The following is a 10,972-nucleotide window of genomic DNA, read 5'->3' as shown; positions in this document are numbered from 1 at the left end:
CACGATTTATGAAATCATAATTGGAAGAAATCAAGTCATATAAAACATATGATCATGGCTTTGAATTCCCCTCTAACTATAAAGAAATTAGTTCCTCATGTTCGCAAATAAACAAAGATAAATAAATTTAAACATTAAAACAAAGATAGAAAACACCTAGAAACGCTCCAACAATCCAAGCTTCTTGAATGGCAAGCACGGATCCAAATTTCTTCCTTCTTCTCCTTGCAAAACTCACGGCACAAGAGGGGTTTTTGGGTGAATGGTGTAGTAAATTATGGTAGAGGATGGTGAATGAAAGGGTGCGGCAAGGCCTTGTATTTATAGGCTGAAAATCCCATCTCCTAGGTAGCTAAGGACAAGGTTTTAAAAGCCTAAGTTGCATAGGATAATAACATACAATCCTATAAGGAAAACAAGTCAAAAACCCAAAGGGATTGGGAGATAAGGTGTGGCACAAAGAGTGTGAAAAGATAAGGCTTCTAGAAATCTGAAATTCCAAGGGAATTAAGGTATAGGGTGCGGCACTTATCTAGGAAGGGATAGGGCTTCTAGAAATCCCATTTTAAGCATCCTAAGTGGCTAAAAATGTGGATAGTTTAGGATAAGGATAAGATAGGATAGGATAAGGTTTGATTGGATAAGATAAGCTAAGATAAGGTTATGGATGAGGTTTTGGATAAGATCCTTCTCTTGAGCTGATTCTTTGACTTTACTCTTCTTCTTCACATAGGAAACCTTGCTTGAGTAGGAAACTTCATTCGTCTAGGAATCCTTCTTCATTTAGGAATCCTTCATGTAAGCCCTTTCCTACTTCAACTAGGAAACTTTGTATCTTCAATTCTTCAACTTCAAAACACATTCCTAGCTTCATCAATCCTTCAAATTCGTCCATCCTTTGTGCTTCATGTGCATGAACTTCATTCTAGCCCAATTTTGCTCCAAAATGCTCCAAATTGCATCCTTTTGCTCACTTTGTCTCTAAAACCTGAAAACACATGAAAATAGCTTAAAAAGACTAACTTAACTAAGAAAACACAACATAAATGCATAAGAACTAACTAACTAAGGCGCATAAATATGCTCCTATCAAAAGTTGCGCGTGATTTCTGGAAAGCTGAGGTTATGTGTGAAAGGTGCTTACAAATCCAGAAAAGTCGGTCTTTTGAAATTCGGAGAGCGGTGCCTCTTCGATCTCTGAACAAGTGGCCTTGTTGCCTCTTCGATTTTTGAACAAGCGGCTCGGCTTTTGAAATTCGGGGAAAGGTGCCTCTTTGGTTTATGAACGGCCACGTTGCCTCCTCTATTTCTAAATAGTCCATGTTGCCTCTTTTTTTATAGAGGTATTAATCGTGTTCAAAAACACATTTAGAGAGTTGCCGCCTGTAGGAATTTCCCTTATTTTGTATTTCTGAGAATTCGATTTACCCGACCTCTTCTTCCTTTATCATTTTTTGCAAATGGCTTGCCCATCTGATCGTCATCTTGATTTGAATGTTGGGGGAGAATGTTGATATGTCTTCTCTAAACAACATATGGCACCCATCCTTCTTATCCCCCACCAATCTTCTTACAATTGGGGACTCTGTGATGAAGAATGACATAACCGCTACGGTGGTAGCTAGAAATCTTCTCACCCTTAAGAACAACATGATCATTTCCAAGTGGTTTGATGAGCTGGCTGTTCAAGACTCTTTGGCTTTCAGTGTTCACTGTGCGAGCTCTGTATTGAATATGGGCCAACGTCTTCTTGCTCGAACTCGTCAAGTTGAGTCACTGATGACTGAGGTGGTAAGTCTTAAGCAAAAGATTAGAGGGCTTAAGCATGAAAACAGAGAGTTGCACATGCTTGCCAATAGTTACTCGACGAGCATGAAGAGAAAACTTGACCAACTGCAAGAATCCAAAAGTCAGATTCAGAGTGACCATCAGATGTTTGTGGCTTTACTCCAGAGGCACCTATTGCCTTCGTCCTTTAGAGTTTTACCGAGTGTTAAGGCACCAAACAATCAACCTCCGACGCCTCTTCTTCCTGGAGTTCCGCCGAGTGATGAGGCGCCACCTGATCAACCTTTGTGAAGAATCCTTTTTTTTTGGTACAACAAAATTGTAATAAGATTGACTTTCATTAGTCAAGTATTTAATAAAACCCTTATTTTTTATTTTGATGTGACTGAACTCAAAAATTGAATGTTCGAGCTACCTACGTACCCCTCCAAAGAAGAGATCAAGTCATAACGTAGTTTAAATACTTTTTTTTTACGTTGTACGCAGTTTATGCTCTTGCAGGCCAGGAGTGTGGCTTCTTCTCAGGCATAGTATTGCTTAAAAAACTTGTCGTTTATAGGGCCGATCCTCAAGCCATCTTCTTCCATGATCTTGTAAGCACCATTTGTGTAGACCTCTTTATACTACGTAAAGTCCATCCTACTTCGAGGTAAATTTGCTTCTTGTCTTATGCGTCATGATGATAGGCCTACGCAATGCAAGGACGAGATCTCCCACTTGAAAAGAACGAGGGAAAACTTTCTTGTTGAAGACCTTAGAGAGTCGTGCTTGATAACACTTCAAATGCTGCTGAGCTTTAAGCCTTCTTTCATCCAGCGTTTCCAGCTCCTGAAGACGCAACTTTGCATTCTCTTCATTAGACATACCTTTTTGTATAGCCATCTTCAATGAGGGAATTTGACTTTCCAACAGCAAAACAGCCTCCACACCATACACGAACGAATACGGCGTAGCTTGAGTAGGCGTCCGGTGTGTCGTCTTCTATGCCCAAAGCGCTTCGCTTATTCTCTCGTGCCAATCTCTCTTGGTCCTACTAACGACCTTCTTCAAGAGTTTGCATAGAGTTTTGTTAAATGCTTATGCGAGGCCATTGGTTAGGGCATGATATATGGAAGACTTGTGCTGCTTGAACTTTTATTTCTCGCAGAGCTCGTCCATGAATCGGTTGGAGAACTATTTTTCGTTGTCAGTGATGATGGAGCGAGGTAAACCATATCGGTGGATGATATGCTCCTTGATGAAACGAACGACAGTTTCCTTCTTGACTTCCTTTAAGGGCATGGCTTCAACCCACTTGGAGAAATAATCTGTTGCAGTTAGGATGTAAGTTTCTCCTGTAGATGACTTTGGTGTGATTGGTCATACGACATCGAATCCCCATGCATTGAATGGCCATTAAGGAACTGTAGGGTGTAATGGTTCAGGCAGTTGATGTATGAAATTGGCAGGCTTGACATCTTTTGGCGTGTTCCAGGCAATCTTTCACCATGCTTGGTAAATAGTAAACCATTCTTTTAAGTTGGAAATGTAGCCTTGGCTCAGACTGATGCACCCCGCATACACATGAGTGTGCTTCTTCCATGGCTTGATTGGCTTCTTCTTCACTTAGGCATCTTAGAAGTACTCATTCAAAAGAGTGTCGGTAAAGTGTTCATTTGTAGTAGAGGAAGCGAGGCGCTCGTCAACGTATTTCAGAACAGTGTCTAGGATCATCTGGAAGCCTTCTGTGCTCCATATAGTCGATCAGCGGCCGTCTCCACTCTTCAGCGTCTATTGGAAGTACTGAGATGACATTTGCATCATCTAGTAGCATTTTAGTGACAAGCGGGATCACCCATCTTTGGCAAATTGGCACATCTACAGTTTTACCTTCTCCTAGTGTCATAGTCAAGGCTAGGTTGGCGAAAGAGTCTGCCATTTGATTTTCTTTTCTTGGCACATGTTCTAGTGTCACGGTATCAAACTTTTGTAGCAATTGAGTTACCAGCTAGAAGTATAGGATAAGATCATCTTTCCTCACCTTATATTCAGTTAAGAGTTGATTGATTATGAGCTTGGAGTCACCATATACCTCAAGGGCTGTGATTTTCAGGTTGATCGCCATTTGGAACCTGATGATCAGTGCTTGGTACTCAGCGACATTGTTAGAGCATAGTTCGCCTAGTTGGAAGGAATAAGCAGTATTTACCTTTGTGGCGACATGAATACTACTCCTGCCCCTGCTCTGTTTGCTCGTGCAGATCCATCGAAGAACATCGTCCATGTTGGGAAAATGTCGATGTAGAGCACCTCATCGTCAGGCAAGTCGTCTGAGATTTTCCAATCGGCTGGGATTGGATGATCCGCAAGGAAGTCTGCTAACGCTTGTCCCTTGATGGCTTTAGCTGGGATGTAGACGATCTCGTATTGAGTGAGAAAAAATGTCTATTTAGCTGGTAGCCCTGTTAAAACTGGTATGGACATGACGTATTTGACCAGGTCAGCTTTAACAACCAAGTGGATGATGTAAGCATGCATGTAATGTCTGAGCTTCTGAATGGCGAACACCAAGGCAAGGCACATCTTTTCTATCGGGGAGTAGTTCAACTCAGCGCTGGCGAGAGTTCGACTGAGGTAGTAAAACGCTCATTCATTCTGGGATTCATTTTCTTGTGCCATGAGTATTCCTACTAAACCTTCCTGAGTGGCGATATACAATTTGAGCGGCTTCCCAGGCATAGGCGCCCCCAAGATAGATTGACTTGACAAATACCTTTTTTTGCTTTCGAAGGCATTATGGCATGCTTCGTCCCATACAAACGGAACATCTTTTTTCATGAGTTGATTGAATGGTTGACAACATCCTGCCAAATTGGAGATAAATTGTGTGATGAAAGCGAGTCATCCTTGTAGACTTTTCAGCTTGTGTAGATTTCTTGGTTCATGCATGCTTTGAATGGCTTTGATCTTTGATTAGTCCACTTTGATGCCACAATGCTTGACAATGAAGCCAAGGAACTTTCCAGAGATGACACCAAATGCACATTTCAACAGGTTCATCTTGAGGTTGTATTTTTGCAGCATTTTGAAGACTATTTGCAAATCCTTCAAGTGATCTGATCTCTTTTTTGTCTTGACCACCACATCGTCTACGTAACATTCTACGTTTTTGTGTAGCATGTCATTGAAGATTTTCTACATTGCATGTTGATATGTTACTTCAGCGTTTTTTAGACCAAAGGGCATCACCTTGTAGCAATAGATACCTTTTGGAGTGTGGAACGCTATTAGTTCCTCATCTTCGGGAGCCATGCAAATTTGATTGTATCCAGATGAGCCATCCATGAATGATAGTGCCTTGTGGCCAGTGGTTGCGTCCACCATGATTTCGATGATTGGTAGGGGAAAGTCATCCTTTGGGCAAGTATTGTTAAGGTCTCGGAAGTCTACTGATAGGAGCATATTTATGCGACTTAGTTAGGTTGTTCTTGTGCATTTGTGTTGTTATTTCTTAGTTAATTATGTATTTTAAGCTATTTTTGTGTGTTTGTAGGTCATAATAACAAAGTTGGCAAGAAAATGCATTTTGAAGCATTTTAGAGCATTTTATAGCCAATATTGGATAGTGCAAGCATGGAAACATGAGGATGGACGTTTTTGAAGATTTGAAGGCTAGAAATCAGCATGTGTGTGTGTAAATGTGTTGACCTACAACTCCAAACATCCATCCACTACACCCATTACATCCACTCATTACCAAACACTCATCCACTACACTTATTACATCCACTCATTACCAAACACTCATCCACTACACCCATTACATCCACTCATTACCAAACATCCATCCACTACACCCATTACATCCACTCATTACCAAACACTCATCCACTACACCTATTACATCCACTCATTACCAAACATCCACCCACTACACCCATTACATCCACTCATTACCACAACACTCACCCACTACACCCATTACATCCACTCATTACCAAACACTCATCCACTACACCCATTACATCCACTCATTACCAAACACTCACCCACTACACCCATTACATCCACTCATTACAACTCCATACACTCCTCTCCCTAGCCTATAAATACATCCACCCTTCACCATAATTTGGGGGCCATCATCCAAAGACACTACATTTCACATCTCACAACTTCATTCACAAACACAATTTCCTTGCCGTGACCTTCATCCATTCATCTAGCCATACTACATCTCACCAATCCATACACTTTCATCTCTTAGCCGTGCATATCCATCCACCACCATAATTTACCACTCATCCATCAAACCACACCTTGTGCCGCAACAAAGAGAAGAAGGAGGACCCTTGGACGTGCTTGCCATTTTGGGATAGAGTAAGACACTAGGTAGCTCTTTGGGCTTCAGTTTCAGTTGAGTTTAGAGATTACCCTCTCTCTTTTATACTAAGGGATTTGCTATTAACCAGTGCTGAGATTCAAGATCAGAGAGAATCTTAGAGAAGAAGAAGGAGAGAGAAACTAACTTCTTTGATATATTTCTTAATGACCAAGTAATACAAGCTTAGGCTATTTATACATGCATGCATAAGTTAACTATCTAACTAACTGGACCTCTAATCTTCGTACACTTAGCTCAATCCTATACATCAATTACTACACTCTATCATCCCCCCGCAAGCTCATGCCATCATTTGAAGCATGAGATTGTTACAATGAGTGTGAAAGGGATGTGCACTTAACCATTCTGTAAGGATATCTGCAAACTATTCTTTGGAACTTACAAACTGTACATCAAGATGTCCTTTAGCTATGCGTTCCCAAACAAAATGCATATCAATCTCAATATGTTTGGTCTTTTGATGTTGTACTAGATTGAATGACAGTGCAATTGCTGATAAATTGTCACAAAATAGCACTGAAACACCAGATGAAGGTACATGTAGAACCTAAAAGAGTTGTTTGATCTAATCGATTTCAACAGAAATAGATGAGAAAGCTCGATATTCAGCTTCAGTTGATGATCGAGACACTATAAATTGCTTCTTTGAAGACTATGAAATCGGGTTAAAGCCAAGAAATACCACCATACCAATTGTAGATCCTCAATCATTCGGATCATCGGCCCAATCAGCATCACTAAATGATTTTAACATCAAATCACCTCTGCGATATCGAAGTATTCTTTTGACAACAATGAAATGGGACACCACAAGCTGCTGGATGAACTGAAAAACTTGATGGACAGAAAAGGCTATATCAGGTCTTCTAAATGTTAGGTATTGTAAGGCACCAACAACACTTCTATACAAACTAGGATTACCATAGATCTCTCCATCATCTTTCAATAAGCGACTGTATGGTAGACAAGGAGTATCACAAGGTTTTGACTCAAGCATCTCAGTTTTCTCTAACAAATCCTTGATATATTTGGTCTAAGACAAGAACAAACTAGACACAGTTTTGGAAATTTGAATCCCAAGAAATAATGCAATGAACCAAGGTCTTTGATATCAAACTTAGTTGAAAGATAATCAATAACTTGTTGCACAGCAGCATTGTCACTACCTGTAATAATTATATCATCAACATATAACAAATGCACTACAATTGCAGAATCAGTTTTTTTGACAAACAAGGATGAATTCGAGTATGTATTCTAAAATCCCAACTGAGGCAAGAAAGTTGTAAAATGTTCATTCCAGGCTCTAGGTGCCTATTTTAAACCATATAAGGATTTATGCAGTCTGCAAACTAGATTGGGGTTGGTTGAATCCTCAAAGCCTGGTGGTTGAGCCATATACACTTCCTCATACAAAATGTCATGTAAAATGTGTTTTTAACATCAAATTGTCTAATATGCCAATCATAATGAGCTGAAAGTGCCAATACCAATCTAACAGTGGTTGGTTTAACAACAGGACTAAAGGTCTCTCCATAGTCAAGTCCTGATTCTTGGCTAAACCCATTTGTTACCAGTCGAGCTTTATGCCTTACAACTGACCCATCAAAGTTCTTTTTCACTTTGAACACCTATTTACATCCTACCAAGTTCTTATCAGGTGGCATAGGAACCAATGTCCATATGCCTTGTTGATGTAGTGCCGCAATCTCTTCCTTCATTGCTTGTAACCAAACTAAAACTTGAAATGCTTTCTTGTACGATGAAGGCTCACTCATAGAGATATCAGATGTAAGAAATTGTTGCAATGAAACACTTAGAGCTTTTTTCTTGACAATACCACTCTTACTCTATGTCAGTATTGGATGAAGATTAAGTGGTTGTATATCAAGCACCACTTGTAATGAATCTGGATGAAATGCAGGAGTGACACTTTGATTCTCAGAATCATGAACATGAGCCGCAGGGATTGGAGAGAATGAATGTGATGTACCAGTAATTAATGATGGTGAAGGAATGGTATTAAGGTTATGTAATAGTGGTAATGGGGTAGAAGAAAAAGAATCTGTGGATAGTGACACTGGTGAATGGGTAGGTGATTTAGGACTAGGGTTTATATTTGATGGCATAGATATAGGTGATGGTGAAGGATATGAAGTGACTACATTATTTGAAGTAACCACAGGTAAAGGAATAGGTGACTGTTGTATCTCTGATGTAATGCATTTGAACTTAGAGTGAGTCAACAAGTCTACATAAGGAAACTCAGTTTCATCAAAGCCAACATGTCTTGAAACATATATCATTTTCTTAAACACTTCATAATAAATATACCCTTTGTACTTGGTGGCATACCCCAGAAAGATACATTTAGTTATTTTGGATTGTAATTTGGTAGAGTTATATGGTTTGAGAAAAGAAAAGCATGTACATCCAAACACTCGAAGATGAGATATGACAGGTACTTAACCAAACAAAAGTTCAAAGGGTGACTTATTGGATAGTATTAGAGAGGGTATTCTATTGATAAGGTATGCAGTTGTTTGACATGCATGAAACTAGAAAGAAGAGGGAAGTTTAGTTGTTTGTAATAGGGTAATGGTTGCCTCAACAATATACATATGCTTTCTTTCAACAAGGTCATTTTGTTCTGGTGTATGTGGACATGATTTATGATGTTCAATGCCCTTACCCACCAAGAATGATTGAAAGGCTTTACTAATATACTATCCCCCCCCATCACTTTGAAAGACTTTAGTAAATGCAGAAAACTGAGCGTAGACATATGAATGAAAAGCTTGAAATGTAGCAAACAGATCCGATTTATTAATCAAATGCAAGATTCAACAGGGTCTTGTACATTCATCTATAAAGGTTACATAATACCTATATCCTTCAATAGAAACACAAGGTTCATAACCCTAAAGGTCACTTTGAATACAAGTAAATGGTTGTACAGACTTATTAACACTCGGTTAAAATGGCAGTTTGCAGAACTTGCCTTCCAAGCAACTGTGACACATCATAGGTATAAAGTTCTTAGAGGTTGAGACATTAGACTTATTTAACATCAGAGACACAATACTATTTGTTGGGTGTCCTAATCTGTTATGCCAACGAGTGGAGGTAGCAAGCTGACCAATAAATGCAGTGGATTTGTAGTTGTTGGTTGTAAAAGCAAGGGACGATATAGGATAGAGACCATTACTACACATTCCTTTGTAGAGAATCTTCCCTGTGGCTTTGTCTTGAATCCAAAAACAAAATGCATCACAGATTAGCCAACAATTGTTGTCTAAACAAATTCTATGCACTAACAATAAGTTTTGTGTCAGTTTTGGAACATAAAGCACATAATTGAGTTTGATTGAATGTATAGATGGCGTAAGTATAGTACTGCCTATATGAGATACTTTTAAACCTTCACCATTGGCAGTTTGAATGCCTTTATTTGTTGGATAAGGAGAAGCCAATGATAAAGTGCTTATATTAGCAGTCATGTGGTTGGTAGCTCTTGAATTTGTAAGCCAAACTTGAGATAAAAATGGAGCTGTCGAGGGATTTGGCAGAGGCATCACAATATGTAGAGCATTTGAATGAGACTGATGTTGATGAAATGTAGTATAAGAGTGTGAAGTTGCCATATATGGATGTTGAGAATAAGACTGCATTGATGGACCTGTCATCTAAGATTCATGAGTAAAACTATTGAAGCCAACAAAATTAGGACCTTTTTCATTGTAAAAACAGCACCACGCACTGTGATTATGTTTACCACATATGTTACAAGTTGATTTCTCAAAGGGTTTTGATTGACAAAATGTTGCAATATATCCTCAGAGTTGCACAATTGGCATAAAGGCAGTGGAGGAGCACTGGGAGCACCAAAGTACCGTGTTGGAGAATGACCAAGTACACCTAGAGTATGTGTAGGAAATACATGAGTTTGAGTTGAAAACATTTGTTTAGGTGCAAACTACCTCCAGTTGTTATGATATCTTCCTCTACCTCGATTCTTATTCCTATTATATGACCTGAAACCTCCATTGACAAAATTAGATTGGCTATATCCTCGAGAACCATTAGACTACCATTGCAGTAAGTAATGGGGCAGTTATAGAATTTTCAACAATGATATCTTCAGCAAGCTACTGAGATCGAAATTCCTTAAGAGTGATGACACTTTCACAACCTCTAATCATTTTTTGAAACGTATTGCATTCAGGAGGTAACCCATTTAAGGCAAGAATAACAATATCTTCATCAAGAAAGTATACCCCAGCGGCAGACAAGTAGTCTCTAGCTTCCTTAATTTTATGCAAATATTGAGAAACAGAATATGTGCCCTTCTTGATATTTTGAAGATTAGATTTCATTTGAAATATACTAGTTTTGGAAACAGTTGAGAATTGTTCTTTCAATCGAATCCACAAATCTCTCAAACTAGTACTTCTAATTGCACAAGATAAAGCAACAGGTGAAAGAGTGGCAGTAATTAATTGCATAATGGCCCTATCATGCATCTTCCATACAATAAACTCATTAGTTTCAGTAATTGTGGATGAATTAGGAGAATCAGTACCCGAGTCACCCGATGCAGATGAATGTTGAGGCGGTCGAGGTGTTGAACCATCAACAAATCCAAGAATGCCATTGCTTTCCAGAAAAAGCTACATCTAGAATTGCCAATTCAGGTAATTGGAATCATCGAGTTTAACATTAACCGAAGTTGAAATCGTCAAGATCAAAGCTATAATCAGAGATTGAATAAGCTAAAGTTGTGATGTAGTCACCATATTT

General features: G+C 39.1%; 1 protein-coding gene across 1 annotated transcript; it reads right to left on the bottom strand.

The window, feature by feature from the left end:
* Window positions 1-3,469: 3,469 nt before the first annotated feature.
* On the bottom strand, window positions 3,470-7,893 carry LOC126622646 (uncharacterized). The gene is made up of 5 exons (XM_050291404.1): window positions 7,812-7,893; window positions 7,270-7,338; window positions 3,977-4,172; window positions 3,860-3,899; window positions 3,470-3,775 (listed from the first exon to the last, which is right to left on the bottom strand). Exons 1-5 carry the CDS (start codon window positions 7,891-7,893, stop codon window positions 3,470-3,472), a joined length of 693 nt encoding a protein of 230 aa, XP_050147361.1.
* Window positions 7,894-10,972: the final 3,079 nt, after the last annotated feature.

Source organism: Malus sylvestris, chromosome 5 (assembly GCF_916048215.2).
Source record: "Malus sylvestris chromosome 5, drMalSylv7.2, whole genome shotgun sequence".
Classification (NCBI taxonomy): domain Eukaryota; kingdom Viridiplantae; phylum Streptophyta; class Magnoliopsida; order Rosales; family Rosaceae; genus Malus; species Malus sylvestris.
This window is presented reverse-complemented; position numbering and strand designations above follow the sequence as displayed.